Genomic DNA, 19040 nt, shown 5'->3' with positions numbered 1-19040 from the left:
TTACCGGGCATATGCCAGAGACAAAGAATGATGTGCTCACAGGTTACATGCCCCTGAAGGACAACGCCTGTGGTTACTTATTGACCAAAGCTACAGACCAAACAGGGACAGCAAACACACCTCATGCAGCCATAGCTATCAGCTGACAGGATCTGTCATGCTGCTATAATAAGGTAAGCTAAAGACTTGTGTGACCACCGTTCTGCATTACATGAAATAACCACATGCACCACATCTCGTCTGGCATCAAAAATTAGGTTTGACGAAATGAAAATATTAAACCTGATATAATCAGTATCTTTATATTAACAATGGATTGCATGATTACATACAACGTGAAAGAGGTCATGCACAGTGATGACCTCAAGGACAATTATATTCTTACATTCTGTCTTTAGGACTGATGTGACTGTGTAACATCTGTCCAGTGCCTGCAGATGAAAAACAGCCTCTTGGCTAACTCCAGGGAATTTATAGCAATGCTTATTAATGTGCACTGTCGCTGTTAAATAAACCAGTGAATAAATTATCACCAAACTCACACTGCGGCATAATGATTTTCTAAGGTAATAATATATTAGTTGTTGGAAAAGAAACTCAGCTAATGCTTAGACTAATGCTTAGTCCAGCTGATTATTAACATCAGAAGAACAGAAGAAGCTTTTCTCATTTTTTCTGGCCCAACAGAAAGAACTTCATGAAGATCTCTCCATTTTTCTCTCAAAGGTGGCCAAGGCCGGTGGTTTCTTCTTCTTCTTCTTCTTCCTCGTCTTCTTCTTCTTCACACTTTACAGTATAGTCAGTCTTTAACAACTCGGAGCGACGGAGTGGTTTTGAGCTTCATACATATTTTATTTTACTCTTTTACAGGTGGTCCTGCTACCTGAGAATCCTCAGAAGGCCTCCAGCTCTTTGGTCCTCTGAGACTTTTCCTGATAATCTTTATCCCTGCAGGCCTTGACTTGACAGACACTTGTTACTGTGGGTGGTGGGGGAGCCCTCAGCGTGAAAAGCAGGTGAATTACAGTAGTCTGAAGAGCTGAAATGAGAGGCATGGCTCTCCAATGCTGAGCACTGTAATCCCTGAGGAGATAATGTGTGTTGAGAGCACAACCTCGCTGAGGTAACACTCGACACAGAAAAGAGAGAGAGAAAGAGAGAGAGCGGTGGTGGAGTTTAAAAACACTGGGCCGGTTTTCCTCAGCGGGGGTTTGGCATTTAAGAGTGGACGTCCCTGACAGTGTGACCAGTAGAGCACAAACACTGAGAGCTCAGAGGAAAATGGAGCTAAATGTTGAATACCTGCTGGACTCTGCAGCCACTGAACCTCAACCCTGACCCTGGCTGTGTTGGACAGGGGAACCTTCCTGAATATTAAACTACTGCACCTTCCTCCCTGGCACAAACTGCTCGAAAACAAACACACCTCCTTTGTCTTTCTGTCAGCCTCAATGACTGATTGAGGGTGAACGCTCCAAATAACACTTTTCTCCTGGATTTTACATGTTAGGCATCCACGGCCTAACATGTGTACATGTATTCTGTGGCACAGAATAACAGCATTAACAGGTTTAATACTGGCCCAGAAAGAAGAAGTATCCGCCTCAGATGAAACAATAAAAGAAGGGAAATTACACAAACCTCAACCAGCAAGGGCAGTAAAACCTTTAAGCTGACATTTGAGTGATAAGAAATATTTTTTCATTTCAATCAAATATCCTCACTCTGCCTCTGGCTCATCCATCCATCCATCCATCCATCCATCCATCCATCCATCCATCCATCCATCCATCCATCCATCCATCCATCCATCCATCCATCCACACAGTGTCAAGTTTATCATTTTGCCACAGTGACAAATGGTAAGTTTGACAGTATTAAAACACACACGCTCACACAATCAAGTATATTTAATCACCACTGACATGGCAGACTAATACCAGACACAGGGAGGGAGGCCACAGCTCATTCACCTGTACTGTCCACTTCTTTACTGTTTTGCTGAATAGCAAAGTGCCCACACTGGAGACCCCGAATACCGATGAACTCCATCCATCACCTCAACGAACAACAGCGAACAGGAGGTCCTGCACTTCAGAGCTCTATAAGCCCCGCAAACCCAGAGTTCAGTGCTTCTCAGTCTGAGCCGAGGCGACTTATTTATCCATTCAGAGCACGTCGCAGTAAGCAGGATAATGAGGCTCCAGCGATGGTTGTTTTTGCTCCAGAGCACTGACAAGAAAACGTCAATGTTCATTTTACTAATCTGCACAACTTCTACCTCCAGTTTGACCCAGAAGGGTTCAAGCCTGCTCCTCCCTGGTTATACACAAATATATACAAAGAAAGAAAGCATTAAATAATACGGTGAAATACTTTGTTTTCTTAGTTTTCTTATAGTCATAGAGAGGAGGAGATAAACTCTGTTTGGTAAGATTTTCAGGAGCTTTTCAGTCATTTACACATGAAGACATGTTGGAGAGTATGATGGTCTCAATGCTATTTCAGCCTTCTGAACCACATCATTAACCATCTTACGTTAAAAACTGTCAAATTCCAAGACTGAACAGAAAATAAAACATTTCAAAGTGTTAGGATATATCAAGCATCACTGTTACCCTGGTAATTTAAGATAAGCAGCTGTTATTTTGTTATGCTTTGAAGAACTACCTCAGCTGTCGTGCATCAACACTTCGAGCCCGACTTCCTCCTGTTCTCTGACGGTCCCCCTGCTCAACAGACACAAAACAGTCGGTCTGTCTGACAGACACCAAAGTGAGAAGCTCAGCATCTTACTCTCCAACTTCCAGCGACAAGAATATGTGTTGCTCATCTCCACTTCTTCATCCGGTTGTCAAACCCTCTCCTGCATAATTTTGATTCCATCTGGCCTTCAAGCTTGATGCAGCTACAGAATACCAGATAATAAGCTCATTCTGTACAGCACAACCTGTCTATGCAAGAAGGCAGCCCACTCACACATCCATACAAACAGCATTCTAATGCATACAGTACTCTGTATAACACTAATGTACCGCTGGCTTTGAAAGGGAACAATCATCCTCCTCACTGAGGAGCATCACACTGAGCAGCGATGTGGGCGGCTGAGTGGGAGACAGACATCAACCAAATGAAGTGATCAAAACAGCAACGAGACACATCACGGCAGCGTTTAAAATCTCTTCATATTTAAAGTACCAGGTTTAACTCACATAAACACAGACAAGAGAGCTGAAACCAGCTGCTGAGAAACAGAACTTCCACCAGGGCTCAGTTAAAATGCTGCTGAAGCCCAAAACATTCACTGTGAATTATAATTTCAGAATTATGCTGATTTAGAGGGAATGCTGCGGGCTATACCACTCGTACTAATGGCTCCAGGAGGAGCTATGCGTAATAAAATATCTACTAATTCACCAGTTGCACTAAGTAAATAATTTGAATATATTTGCCTAGAAAAAAAGTCTCTTAGTAGAGAGCAGCAGACCAACAAGCCTCCACGGAAAAAAAACTGTTTGGCACAAAATCTAATTTTGTCCTGTCATTCAAATAAGATACATGACACAGGGATATTCATAACATCCAAGCACCTCGGTAAATCTAATTTATTTCAGAAATGAAACACTGAATTGGACACTGAGGACTCATAAAACTATAACAAACCCTACATTGCACCAGTAGAAGAGCTTATACTACAAACTGTTCTCATGCAAATGAGAACAGCCAGAACAACACTGTGTACCTTCTGCCTTTTTATAGGGACTGTGGGCAATCCACTAAATATCAATCAAATACATTTTAAAGGCAGCGAGAGTTGAGTAATATATCAATACAATACTTATATGGTGGTGTAAGTCCAGATATTCTCTTTGATTTGGGTCATCACATCACCACAGGTTTATCAGGGGTCTTTTCTTGGTCTTAAGGTACTTTAAGGAAGAGACCACGAACAAAGTGGAATATCTTCTACAACACAAATATGAAAGTCTGCCTTTTAAAGACAAACTAAACCTCTGGTAAATATCATGGATTTAACGTAGAGTGGCTCTACAGTGAAGTGAAGGGAAACAAGTGTCCGGTAACCTGAGGTCAGCTGCAGCCTCTGGAGCAACCAAGCTATGAAGATCACAGCCCAACTAATGACAGACAGATAGACAGACAGACAGACAGACAGACCCTTCACACCTTCACTGTAAGAGCTGGTCTATGGAGACCAGAAAACCTCTCTGCACTGGCACTGCGACACACACACACACACACACGCACACACACACACACTTTACAACGGTTCCAAAGGAGAGAAATTGGATGTCGTGATCAAAGGCATCTATGGACCCCTCGCTCTCTCTTTCTGTGTATGTGCATACGTGTGTGTGTGTGTACAGTTTCTTCACGCCGTCACTAAGCCACAACAGGAGCTGCAGTCACAGCATCTACTTAGTTTTACTTTGCAGCCATCCTCCCTCAGGAGACATTAGAAAATAAGTGCTCTTAAAAAACTTCTTTGGAGCGAATTTGATGTTCTCCATCTCCCCCTGCCTCTCACGCACTCACAGCTCAGCTTACCTGAGGCTAGAAACATAAAGGCTACTTAGATTTCTTTAACTAACCAAGAGAAGAGTTTCTGTCCTTTCTAAAAGTTGTTGAGACGAGCATCGACACAGAACTTTTGCCCCTGATCTACTGAACCTTCACAGGGCAGTGAAAATGGGGTAAAAAAAAAAAAAAAAAAAAAAACCCAAACCCCAAACAGACCCCAAATGAAGAATATGGTGGTGAATATCTCCTGTCACAGCTTATTGGTCTCATCCTTCTCTGACCATGTATGATAGTGAGAAACCTGGCACAATAAAAACTTTAGTCCAAGAACCTCTGACAACAATTTGAAAATCTTGAATCGACAACACAGCTCAAGGGAATAACAAAGAGAAGATCACACCCTTTACACCACACAGCACATAAAACTGATAAACCATCCTCTTCACGCTCCACTTCTTCTTCAGAAAGATGCTCATTCTGGTGATTGTGGTGGTTCAGAAGCGGAGGATTGTAGGTAGTATTGTTCCAGAGCAGTAATACATACAATTTTTTTTCCTCCGCCTGCCTTAAATTTAATCCTTTGGTGGATTCTGAAGTGTTTTTATCCCTGTGGTGATAATGCACTTCACAGAAATTCAATTTTTTGCCGTTTGGTTGCCAAGCTTGTGATTTATCACGCTGCTGTGACATGACCGGTGAAGACCTGAAAACCTCCTGCAGCTACGCACTGCTCCAAAAGAACCAACAACAGACTGCTCCGAAAAAAACAGTGGCATCAGTTCAGATACGAGCTGGGTAACACAACAAGGTGATAATAATATTGTCTATTATCATTTTAGTTAAAATTACAATATTTTGGTAAAATTTGGTGAAGAATAAAAAGGCCAAAGGGCTGGATGTTTGTGAAACCACACAAATGACATTATGTTACACGGAGTGGTGCGGCCCTTGTTTCTGAATCCTCAGCAACCAAGCATGTCAGTAAAATGCTACTAAATGCATTTGGGCATGAGGAGAAAAACTAGAAATGAGCTCCAGGTCTCTTTAAACCGGAGCTCTGTCCATCATGATTGTTAGAGGTAGCACTGACACTGACAGGGAAGGAGACAGATCCAACCAATGGTGAAAAGCTGGTTCTTAAACTGTCACGTTTTTGGGCAGACATTAATATTTATGCCCGTGCAGCCTTGTAGAAACCCAGTACTCCTGGGGCTCTGCAAAACTGAAGCCTGAACATGAACACATTCACACTTCCTTAAAAGCTGGCGGGGGTGAAATTGTAGAGGCAGTCGAGAATGTCATAGCAGGGGAAACTATTAGCCAGACACACTTTCTTATCATCCTTTTTTTTCTCCTCTTCCTCATTTCTCCTCTCACCCCAATCTCCATCTTCCTCCTGTCAATCTTTTTTCCTTTTTTCCTCACCTTGTTTCCTTCCTATCTCGCTCATTCCTATCCCACTCTATGTTCCTCACTATCCTTCAAACCTACTGTCCTCCCCGTCATCCTCCTCCAGCTCCTCCTCTGCCTCCTGCAGAAAAGCAGATGGTGGCCTATGCACACATACAGCAAAGTCAGTGAGGGATAAAATGGTGGAGGAAGTTGAAAATGTCAATGCAGTTGTGAGAAACGCAGGAGGAATGCTACTAGCACACAGCCTGCAGACTCCTGGCCCCCAAAGTTTATCCACTCATACTTTATATTCCTAATCTCCTTTCCTCCTCTCCTTTACTGTCCACCTTCATGCTTCTCCTCCTCTGTTTCACCTCAAACGTCTCATCTCTGATTCATGTCTGTCATCCTCTCTAATCACCAGCTGACCAGCTTCTTCTCATCAGCAGTGGCTGCAGAATGTAGAGTACCAACCTGCAGAGCTGCGGTCACATCGTACAGTTCGTCCTTTTTCCATTCATAAAAAAAAAAAAAAAAAAAAAAAAACACACACAACATGGAGAACATTGAACTATGATCAGCATGTCTCAGTGTGCACAGAGGACACCTTAGAGCCTGGACTGTGGCATATGAAGTGATGCAGTTTATTCACTGAAGTCTGGCACTGACATGGAGAGCAGGGAGCACAGAGGGAAGCAGATAATGAGGTGTGTTATCGAATATTAGGGTCTCCTCTGACAGGGCAAACTTTCTGCAAGAATGTTTTCATCGATGCCAAATTTCTGATTGCACCCAGGATGGGAAAGACATGTCATAATAAGCCATTAATCCAAAATCTATGATACAGAGATGCAAAATGCTATTTCAGGCACCTCTGGTTCCCGAAGTAAAAAGTTATTTTTTCCCCATACACAGTGTAACACGACTCTCAACTGCAGCACTTTTGCAGCTCAGCTCGGTATGAAACTCTCCCAGTTGAGTCATCATTACAAGAGATTGACAAATGTGTTAGGAAATATCCGCAAAAGTCAGTCAAGGCGCAAGCATGTGGACGCAAAACCTTGTTCCAGAAGACTTTCCTCTGTATGGAAAATCTGTCCAGTCCAAACCTAATCTCTACAGTAACAGAGAATGAAAGAGCATGGTGACCTTGGTAACTAATGCAGTTACAGTCGGTAAGTTTAATGTCCCCAGTATAATATTAAATTATGACAGTCATAACTACTGTGTTAGCTGCTGCAAATAGAGTTGTAAGTGTAAAATCCATTTATTGTTTGAGTCTACTGTCTGACAGTGATGGCGTACCATGACCTCTGCCGATGAGAGCTGATATCTGAAGTGACAACACGTCATCTTTGATGACAACGGCTCCACGTGATGAATGGCTTCATTTTTTGGGAGCCAGGCTTCTTCTGGGGACGGCCTTGAACAAATACCAGTTCAGCAGGTCCTAATATCAAATGGATGGACTGCAGTCCTCTGTCAGCTCCTCACTTAACTACCTGTTCCCGGGTTAATAAATCCAGATTCATGGCTGGTGGCTCCACGTTGGTTCTGTAACCTTGGCTTCATCAGATCCCATTCATGGCTCCACTTTGCCTGCACACATTTCCATAAACGACACTAAAGAAGAAATATGAAGGGCATTTATTCTCAGCTACTTTCCTTTTTCTTCATCCCGGCTCACGCTGACGCTGCCCTCTCATGAATCACAAAGGACTGGGAGGTTTGCTGGGAATTTCACCACATACTCACACCAAATGGCAACAGCTTTGTTCTCCTCAGTGCAAACAACCAGCTCACTAAAAGGCAATCAATTTCCATGAGACAGGGCTTTGAGACAGTTAAAATAAGCTGCTGCATTTGTACCGTCCTCAGCATTTTCTTTACCAGATTAATTCTGGAAGAGATGAGGGATTCTTCATGAGTTCTGATATTTAATCAAGCGCCCCTAATATTCCCCCGGAGCTCCCACAGCTTAAATAACCAACTTTTTCTAAAGGCGCCCACTAGCCTTCACTGGGTGAGTAATAACACCCCTGAATTTGCCATTCGGCCTCCAGCATCTCAATTATTTACTGTAACTCATATTAAATCCCTCCACAGCCTGCAGCAGCTGAATAATCAAACCATTCCTTCAGCTCAGAGCACGAGTTGAACAACCAAACCGTGCACACCTCGCAGCCTAATTAGCTGAGACACTGGTCACCAAGTTCAAGGCAAAGGAAATATGATTAACTGTCCATTATGCCAACTGCTGTAAAGTTTAATCACAGAACAACTGGGCAGAGTCTGTCTGAATACGGAAGAGTTTCACCTCCACTGATTCAACAGTCTCTGACTCAAAAAGAGCTTTTTAAATTTGACTTTGAGTCAGGACACTGCTTCTCTCTGCAAGGCAGAAAGTAAACTGACAACAAAGTTTTAATTTTATTAGCCGGACTGGGAATTGGGTGACTCAGAGGAACCAGTGAGTCACTATGATTTAAACACCCGGGGACGAGGGCAAAAATGCAAATCAGCATACACAGACACACACAGTAGGAGTGTAGTGGTATTATCTGTCATTAGGCTAGGATTAAAGCCATTTGGTGTTCTTGAGATTATCTGTCATTAGGCTATGATTATAGCACACACTCCAGTGGCTTTGAATCAGCTCAGAGGGGAGATAACTTCAAGGAAGTCTGATGAGACTGAGCGAGAGAGAGAAACTTGAAAATGAAGCCTTCTAAACAGGGCTGAACGATTTACAGAAAATTTCTAACGTTAAATGTTTGATCATAGTCTAATGCTGTTGGTAGATCTCCACAAAATGCTGACGCTTTAGTGTGAAAATGGTAGCTAAGGAGCAGAGCCACTAATAATAATAATAATAATTGTTTCAAATGACTGCACTCACACTCTAAAACTAATGCAGTAGAACACAAGTCCTATAATCACTCCAACCACGGTGGAGATTACAATGTTCAGGTTTTGTTGTAACTATCTTAGAGAGGTGAAGCTTTAAATGGGGTGCTGCTTAGGAGAAAGTTTATTTCTCACTGTCCGGTTTTGATTTGTTGTATTTTTAAAATGACCAGATGAACAAACTACAGCGACTCTATTAAATGGGGATGAATAGCAGCTCCACTTGATTTAGGTCTGCTGCTCAGACACTGAATTACTGTGAGTGAAGAAACACAAATATCATTCCTCTCAGGACGTATTTTAGCTCCTTCAATACCCTCTGATAAACAGCTTTAGTCCGACCTTGCCCCTGGCGCTGGCAGAGTACTGAAACAAATGAAATGAGGAGAGAAAAGTCAGCGTGCGCGATTATTAAGTGAATGATGTGCTATAGGTGAGCTCACTGGGGAGTGAATGGCTGAAGGACAACTTATTGGTTTCAGGGAATGGTGGTTTATTTCTTTGTTTTTGGTTATGGCTTTTAAATGGCAGACATTCCTCTGGGCCCAAAAGCTTTTACATCAAGGCAATAAGTTCTTCGGTTTTAACTTGGCTCTCTGCAGCTCCTGGTGACAGCACTTTTCAATCACCTGTCCTATCAATCCAAGCCTTCGACCGCAACTTACTTTCTTGAATGTTGTACAATGTCTGTCACCTGAAGAGTTTATTCATCCGCTCACGCTTCACCTCTGGAGAGGTCCCTGTTAATCTGTGTAAAAGTGTTGATTCATCATCAATCTAGCTAAATTTCAACCATTATCTCAACCATTAGTTAAACCCTTACACTTATCATGCAAGCTGCCTGCAAATGCAGCCTCAGAATCACGTTTGTGTTGTTTCATTGCACCATCCATTCTTCCTCCTCTTTTCCTTCTTAAACATAAAACCTCAACACCCAAACCCAATGACACCAAATATATAAAAGCTAGACACAATTTTTGCCTTCAGCGTTGAGTATTTCTCATATCTGATTCAAATTTATGTCTTTTTTTTTGTTTATTTGTTCTTCTTTTTCCAACTGCAGCAATCCATTTCTCCCACAAGGAACATTAAAGTTTCATTTCTCCTCATCTCATCCCGACTCGCTCGCCTCTCAGGGAGCGCACTAGTTCCTTTCCTTATTGATCCATCCCGACTCCTCCTTTGTCAATACAGCCTCAAGTTTCACTGTACACCCAATGTTTTTATTGTCACTGTGTCCCCTGAAGTCCTTACATGTGTAATATTGACCTCATTGTTTAATTAGCTAACTAAATTTGACAGCATGAAATGATGGCTTCGGAAAGATGTTGCACCACTGTAAAGTTCAGTGAACTGAATTAATTGTTTCCTGCGTGTTTTACTTTGTTTTTCTCCTGGGTAAAGTTTGATGCACAACGTGTGGGACTGAGAAGAAAAATAGAACTGGGAGGTCTTCTTTTTTTAAAGCTGCACTAACCAACACTTTCATATTAACACTCGGTCTGATGAGTACATGTAATATGAGAGGAGCTGCTTAAAGTGACGAGCTCACACAGAATTATCACTCAAATCTCTGCTTCCTCTCAGCACCTTTACAGGTACCAGTATCTCAAATAAGCACATTACTCAGGATTGTACTGTAATTTTTCATCATAATATACACTTGACTTTACTGTTAAGTTTCCAACTGTACAAACTTTAAAGTTTTAAAGTTTTCTTTAAAACTTTAAAAAAAAAAAAAAAAACATCAACAAAACACTCCATTAATGCTGGACATGACGACAGCCTTTTGTTGTTTGATGGTGTATTACTCTTCTCCCTATGTATACCAGGCAGAATGTATAGTGGGATTTAAAGGAAGGATTATTTGGCGATTGCAAACCAACAATTACGGCGAGGTTTTGCTGTAAATTCTCACACTTAAAAAGCAAGAGCTTCTCTCAAGATCTCAAGAGCCGCCATTTTGCACCATTGTTCAACAACCACACAGAGAGAAATTCATCATAGAAGAGGCAGGAGACCAATTTTACACCCAAACTATCCTCTTCAAAAGCCTTATTATAATTCAAACAACTGGGAACAGCACGTCGTGACATTGCTTTCTCTCTCTCTGTCTCTCTACACTCTTAATTTTTCTCCACTGGAAGCTCAATACTCCATCACAATCACTCCATCTGCCCACACCTGTACTGTACACCACAGAAAACAAGCTCCTGAGAAGGATCCTGAGAGGCATTCTGGGTAAGAAGTGTATGAGTTCAGACTTGACAGAACTTCACTGATGGATTAAATGTAACAGCATGAATATGTTCTAAGATTTAAATTTGGAATCTGCTGTTTGATCATTCATAGCCTGTAACCTGTCTAGCCTGTAATGAAGCAGTGTTTAGCAGCAGGTCAGGTGTGCCTCTTTTCACTCCAGGCTGCTCCATCTTCCCATTAATGATTTTACTGATTTTCTCATTATGTTGACAGAGATGGTAATCCGGTCGGAATTATGTTTCCCTGGGAACATATTTGCTGTTGCAAATCAGTTGTATATAAACATAATTTTCTAGAATTATGTCAATTATAGACCTTGTAAGCGTTTAGGTAGAAATACCGTGCCATTTTGTTCTGCTTCAGTTTATATCCTCAATCCGATGTCACAATTTAAGAAAAAATATTTCTGTGACTTGATAAATCTGACAGCCAAAGACATTACCACCTTCTTGGTCCAACTTTTACTGGATAATAATATATAATATCCACAAAGGAAACACATAAGGCACTTTTTTTCTAACAACTAAATAACAATAAATTCACAAACCTTACTTATTTGGAACTTACAAAATTTATATCCTCTGAAACAGTTGAATTATCCAAAGGGGTAAAAGCAAACTCATCAAAGAATCAGGAGGATTTCTGAAGGCATCTGAAGAAAACCACCGACCAACTATACAGCAAAGCTAATTAAATCCAGTAATTAATACTGAAATAAATTCAAAGTGGTGCAGTGCTCAGAGGAACAGTGAAACAAATCAGAACAAAACAAGTTATAAGACAATAAAACTTTCTCAGGGCACAATTAGAGACACAGTAGACCACCAATAAACAGTCAAGAAAGAAGAAACATCACAGCCTCCCACAGTGTCTCTGTGTGAGGAATAATGAAAGAAATGTTGTTACTGTTATTCAGGGAGGGATTGTGTAAAACCCTCTGCTGTTCTCATTTGCTCCATCTCTACACACTCACAAGCATGACCTTAACAATGCAAAGTGAAGGTTGGTCTTTCATTAAGACACAATGCCAGTGAGATGAGAGAAGAGGGAGTGTTGTAACATACATTCTTCTAACACAGGTCAAAGATTGTGCATCCTTTATGTAGCAAGGTGTAAATAAGAGTGTGGAGGTCGTGGTAGTTAACAGGCACGTCAGACCACAGTTCTCACAACAATACCCACAATGTTTCCCTAACCTTAACCACACCTTGGTCAGGACAGTGTGTGTGTATGTGTGTGTGTGTGTGTGTGTGTGTGTGTGTGTGGGGGGGGGGGGGGGGGGGGGGGGGGTCAGCATGCAGAAGTCAGAGCATCACTTTACAGGAACAATCCACCACTCCAAATGCTAGAATGCTAACACACTAAGATGTTTTAGGATTTAAATCAAAGCACGGCTTTGCTACAGACCATTGCTGCTGGCTCTCAGTCTTGTTTTTACATTATAGCGTATTGAGTTTGGCAGATTTTTGTTTTTTTTTTTAGGAGCAATTTAAGGTCCAGAATCTTGGTCAAGGACACTTCAACATGTGGACAGGAGCGGCTGGGGATTGAACCACCAACACTATGATTAATGGTCAAGCTTTCGCTTCACCTGCACCACAGCCAGTCAGCAACCCTATTTTAATGAACTTTACAGTATTTGTCTTATGCCACTTACTGTAGTGTATCTACAGAAACAGGAAAAATAAAGCAGCAAACAAAAAAACTGGACCACAACAACAACAACAACACAAACTGCTGCTATCTGTTTCAAACCTTTAAGAAATCTGTGTATTTTTTTTCTTCTGAGAAAAGAAGCGTAAAGAACATCTCACCTTTCTCCTGTAACGCTAACACTTAAACTAGCAGCAATGACTTAACCGCAAATTACTCTTTCTGGCAGCTTAAAGGCACATTTTCATTTACATTTTAGTCATTTGGCTGCCAGTCTCTGAGCTGCTGAACGCACTGTGAATCTTTCATGTTGTAATACTGGAAGGCGATTATATGCACAGTGACTTTACAGCCCTGCGGGTAGCTGTTTCACACACTGACTTCCTTGAATCTCATCAAATCAACTCCAGTGACTCACTCGCTCGCTCGCTGCTCTGGCTAACAAGTCATTGGAGCACCATCTGTGGCCTTTAAAGTATATATTTCTACTTAGTTGTCATTTTGTACCACCTCCATAATGAACAGTGAACTGCCTCCAGTGGAGATTGATATGTGGGGCTCCGTCTGAAACCTGCAGCTGGGATCCTTCCACCTCTGAAGACTTAACTTATTATGCTGCTGTGGTTTATGGTCCGTGCATGATGAGTGTGCTGCTGCGTCAGGCCGCGCGAGATAAACAGAGACATAGACAAATACAGGGAGAAAGAAAGAGAGTTGCCAAGTAAAGAGAGAGAAACCTAAAGGAAAAAGAAGGCACAGGTAGCAGAAAACACCAACTGCAACTAGAACTGAAAGAGGACAGAAAACTGATATATTACTCTTAAATTTAATATTCAGTTTTGATAATTTAGTACTGTCCACCTCTAACATGATGGAGGCTTCTCTCTGATCACAGCTGCATGAGAACAGGCTGAGAGAACGATGCTACGGGCAACCTGATCAAACAGTTCCTGACCTAAGAGACACACAGAGGAGCCAAAGTGCACACCTCCCTAACTGAAACTGTCCTCCCAAGAGGAACGAAAGTATCAGCCGTTTCACCGAGTGTCCCCTTTCTGTTCAAGTGGCTGCATTAGTTATGACAGGAGCCAAGGAGGAAGCCAGGTGACGCTGTAATAGAGCATCAAACTCCATGTAAGGGCGTGGTTGGATGAGTAGATGGATGTGTCGACAAAACAACACAGGAGAGTTGTTTGTTTTCCATTTCAAACCACATCGCATAACCACAATCGTAGTGTGTATTATTGTAACCACAGTGACAAAGATTTTTTTAACCTGGCATCAAATGCTTGGTCAGACTCATAATGCTACTCAATTAGACTCTGATTAAACAGTTCCTGATTAAATCAAAATCTGCTGTAGGGTAGCTTTGTTTTGAAAAACAACTTTTGCTTCATTTGTTCCACACCTTGCACATTCAAGGAACTGAGCAGGTGTTTCCATTAATATCTCCTGATTAAACCTCTTCTCAGGACTGTGTTGGCAGGTACAGTCTGTGGTTTGGAGCAGTCGAGCAGTTCTCATATGTGTCTATGTGAAACGGGGCCAGACTTTTGGTCCTTTGTTTTCTGCACAGTTCATGAAGTTCGAAAGAATATAAGCAGCAGAAAAAGTGAGATTCTGCAAACAATCACAGCACGATTAGTTTCCTATGTCAGTCAAATTCTCTTTCAGAAAACTCTGTCGGGTAAAAGATGTTAAATTCTGGCAGCTGTAAACTGAACAGTCTCACAAAATATTCCCAAACGATGTCAGCTGAGAGCAAGTACAAACACCTTCAGATGGAGACTGTGAAACTACTGTGCAAGCAGGAGATGAGCAGCTGGAACAAAGGAAGAAATGTGGAAATGAAACAGGGTGAAAAAGACTGAAGGTAAAGAGAGAGGAGGACGACAATAAACAGGAAGACGGGAAGACAGAGAGAGCTACCCAGCAGCTCTGCTCTGATTCAAATACAGCAGGAGGGCAGAGATCCAGGTAGAATAGAAGAAACAGAAAACACACATGGAGGGAGACCCAAAAGAAAACAAGAAGACAAATAGGTACATGCGTTGGGAGGACAAAGGAGGACAAAGGAGGAGAAACAGCAGGAGGAAAAGAGAAAGAGATTCAAATATTCTGGTGAAGCTGTAGATGTTCTTTCACAGAGGAAGACAGGAGGAAGGAAGGATGAAGGAAGGATGAAGAACGGCAGTCTTTCCTCATACCTTTTCTTCTTCTACCTCCTCTTTCCTTCCTTCAGCTGTCCGACTGTAGAAAGACCTGTCTCTGTGGGAAATATCACCATTTAATGTACATCGTCCACTAAATTCAGCCTGACACATCTGCTGTCTTCAGAAACCCTGGGACCTCCACTGGAACTTAAAATGAAGATCTGCAGGTTTGAGGACCGTTTGGCTACACAGCATGAAAACGTGGTGACTGTGGGATTACAGGCAGTGCAGGTGGAAGTAAGAAAGATTAAAAGAGGCAGATAAGACGACAGGTAGAGAGGCGCAAGTGAGGATGGACAGGAAGAGGAAGATGGAAATAGTAAGCTGCAGACACGTCACATTATCTTTAACGGCAAAGTCAAGAAATGGGGACAAGAAACAGGAGAAGATGTTGTGTTGTAGAAGAGGACAGAAGAGCTTTTCTGCAGTGTGTTTGAATCACACACACGTCATCTCCATTTATCTCCTCACTTCGTCCTGTTTCTCTCCACCTCTCTCCTTCGATTTCCCTCCCTTTCCCTTGCTCTCCTCCTCTCTCAAGCAGGGAAGGGTGACAGCAACGCCCCGCTTCACATTCACACACCGACACAGCTTCAGACACGTTAACTGCCCACTGCAGTGGGCACACTGCTCAGTGGCATCTGAAGGGGAAAGAAGATGTTTTTTTTTCCTTCATCTCCACATCACAGAATATAACCAGCAACCTCTCAGTCCCAAACCCACCTCTCCGACCTGCATTCAGCCTTTTTTCTCTCACATACACCTTCACACTGCTCCTGGGGTGTGGGAGCACAAATGTGGCTCAGTCCTTGGATGCTCATCATGCTGTGCTGAGCACCAAATTAACCAGAACACAAAGAGATAACCTTGTTTTACGCACACAGTGAATACCCTGGATCCAAACTGTTACTATGAGATGCTTCTTTCAGGCTGGAAAGGTCACAACATTTAGCTCTGTGGTTTAGTGACTCTAGCTGCACGGCAGCACCTGAAAATGCAGAGCTTTGGATGACAGGAGGAATTATCACATGAAGCCTGAGAATCAATAAACACTTGATTAAATCTAGTAAAATAATTGAGAAGGACATGGACGTTGTATAAAAGTTGGGTCCACAAAATACGCACAAGACGCGTTCTGCTTAAACGTTAATGCTGCAAGAACAACGGCAAAAAAATCGCTCTTAAAACTGAGCCAGTTCTCAGAAACAAGAAAAACAAATGAAATCATCGTTCACATCAAACCGCTTAAACTCTCCTTTTATTTCTCATTCACAACCGAGCAGTGATGCGCAACCGATACGCACTAAATCCCACAGGCTTCCGAAGAAAAACATCCCTTTAACAGAACAAGTGAACGAGACAAACAACTAAATACCGCTGCATCCGGAAAACAAAATCCAGGCACAATGACAGAGGGATGAAGCCCCGTTTAAAGCCTCCTCTCCGGGTCTGCGCTGCCCGGATTCGCCCCGTCTCCTCCGGGAAAAAGTAAAAGAGCGCACAGCCTGCTCACCTTCTCCGGTTGTCCCGCACGAGCTGGAGAGGAGCAGGGCGACCTGAGCGATAATCCCAGCGACTCGTTTAGTCCCCAGATCCATGATGAAGCGGCGGGAGGCTGCAGAGAAGCCCGGTGGCTACTGGAGGAGAGAGACGAGCGACCTCTCCTCTCCAGCTCCAAGAGAGATCTCCTCACACCCGACTGAAGGAAGAGAGGAAGGAGGGAGAGAGAGACAGACAGACAGAGAGAGAGAGGAGGTTGTTTTACTACACTGTTAGAGCTTCAGTGCGCCTCCTCCTTTCCAGAAAGACCCCCCTCCCCTCCGTCCCCCTCAGTAAAAGCTGTGCCAAAGACCCTCAACCAGACCGGGTCCTTCAGTATCTTCCATTGCTGCCTGAGAATTATCGATCTCCGTTAACAACCGGGCGATAAGTAAACCGTCAGACACCGCTTTTTGGCCCGGCGTCACGCGTGCACATGTAGGCCCACACAGAAACTCCAAACACGTTTTATCATCCGCGCATTTTAAAGCGCTGCAGACCTACAGCTGACACACGCTGGACAGCGTCTGTTGGAATCTAATTTTATTGGTGTCAGAGTCAAACTTACAATAAACGGTAAACGGCTGCCCCCACTTTATCCAAACTCCATTCACAGTTCACAATCATTCAGCAGCTGTGTTTTCGGTAGCAGTGCAAACTGCTTGGCGTCCCCACTGTGACAGCTTGACTCCCGGAAGTCACCTCTATCCGCCAACTTCATTGGCTGGAGCTTCACATTTAAAGGGTCGTGAGCGATCCGGGCTGGTCGACGCGCCGTTTGCCGCCCCGGAACTACCGGCGGAAAACACCTTTGTTGTTCGTCCATCTTTCAGTTCACCCATAGACGGACAGCGATTGGCTGCCAGAGCAAAGGTCATCACAGCTCAGGTCAAAGTTCAACAAATCTGAACTTTCAGCTGAAGCAAAGCAGCATTTAATCAATTACTAATTTACCTGTCTATTTCTATTTTCTTGATTAATCGATTAACCGTTTGGTCAATACACTTGGCCGGAGAAAAATCTTCACAACTGAGAATGATCAAAAAATTAGAACGATTAACTGATCATCAAAATAGTTGATTATCAAAATTTTACTTTACCCTTTACCATGAATATTTAGTGATCGTTGCTTCTGTAATGCACGATGTGGCTTCTTGCTGTTGAACCTACAGCTTCTTCCGGTTCTAGAATAGTTGAGGATGTTGAATCTAAATAATAATGATGCACGCTGTGAGCAAAATGGCTTCTGTCTTTTATTTCCCCTCGATCCATGACAAAACAAGACAAAATAAGGAAATCTGGGATCCTTTTGACCCTAAACCTCAAAAGCGCTACTTTCTGAACACTTCCGCTGCATGTGACGGCGCTGGTCGCAACAGACCGACCACCCGACAGGCTGAAGCTCCAGCAGCCTGGACAACATCAGGCTGTTTGATGGTGTCTGAGTACCGACCTCTGGACGTCTTCAGTGTGACAGCAGAGGATCCTAGTTCAGCTTCATGGAGCGAGGAGGATGAGATCTGTGAGCTCTTGATCCGGCTGAAGGAAATAGAGTTAGGAGACATGATAGGAGAGACTCGTGGCATCCCACAATGTAAGGAGACAACAGCAATCTCCCGTGTTGCTATTATGCAATTTATCATTCCAGCTTAGAGCCAGGAAAGTCGATGCAATTCTTAATGTGGATCATCATCAGTATAACTATACATTCAGCCGTGATCAACAGAATTAGAGAACTTTATAGTCTCCTGAGCTGATTCAGCTTCTGCTCATGAGAGACGCCCGGAGAAAAGAAGTGATGTCATTTGTTTACAATGTTTTTATTTTCTTTTTTATCATGTACTCACTCCATTTGTCTGATTTTCTCTTCTCTCTGTTTCAGATACATTTCTGAGGAACATCAGGTACTGCAGGATGGAGCAGAGGAGGATGAAATGTAAATGAAGAAACCATTCAGAAAGACAAAAATACATATTCTGAAAAGACTTAGTAACTTCTTATTTATTTATGTATCACAATCTTCTAAACCAATATCCAAGTCTGTACAGACATTTTATTTAGTTTCTCTAGATTTTCTCACAGCCTGGGAATGTGAGAGGGCATTCACTACAAAGTTTCTGTTATCAGTTTAGTCCTTTCCTGAACTTCTGATTGGCACTTGATAAAGATCTGGAAACTGGACCTGCTGTCTGAAAGTTTTGTGGTCCTGAAAGTTTTTCGGTGACTGTAAGTAATGAAACGCGTTTATGACTTTAATTCAAAGAGGGCTTTTGGCACATTTTATTCCATAGAGACCCCCGGGTAGCCTTTTTTCATACCTCTGTATCGCTCCTTATGACTTTCTTTCAACGATTCAAACAGTAAATCAATATGAGTAAAGTGATAAGTAAAGTTAATAATGAAGTGAAAAAAAAAAGCACTTCAGCTGGATTATCAGGCTACGCCCAGGAGATAAGGTTGTAGACAATAATATTGGTGTGGAAAGCCATGTTTTTGATTAATAACCTGCAATGACGACTAAACTGACAGCAGGGT

The 19040-nt window shown here is 42.5% G+C and overlaps 1 protein-coding gene across 2 annotated transcripts in view; it reads right to left on the bottom strand.

Moving 5' to 3' along the window:
- Positions 1-16630, bottom strand: part of LOC121192797 (contactin-associated protein-like 4) — a 79885-nt gene extending 63255 nt beyond the window's left edge. For both annotated transcript variants that reach the window (XM_041054682.1, XM_041054683.1), the window contains exon 1: positions 16480-16630. In XM_041054682.1, coding sequence (XP_040910616.1) covers positions 16480-16564 — 85 coding nt within the window. In that variant the 5' untranslated portion in view covers positions 16565-16630. The remainder of the gene's footprint in view (positions 1-16479) is intronic.
- Between the last annotated feature and the right edge of the window lie 2410 nt (positions 16631-19040).

This window comes from Toxotes jaculatrix, chromosome 14 (genome assembly GCF_017976425.1).
Source record: "Toxotes jaculatrix isolate fToxJac2 chromosome 14, fToxJac2.pri, whole genome shotgun sequence".
Classification (NCBI taxonomy): Eukaryota; Metazoa; Chordata; class Actinopteri; family Toxotidae; genus Toxotes; species Toxotes jaculatrix.
The sequence above is the reverse complement of the archived record's forward strand: the minus strand, read 5'-3'. Positions and strand labels throughout refer to the sequence as shown.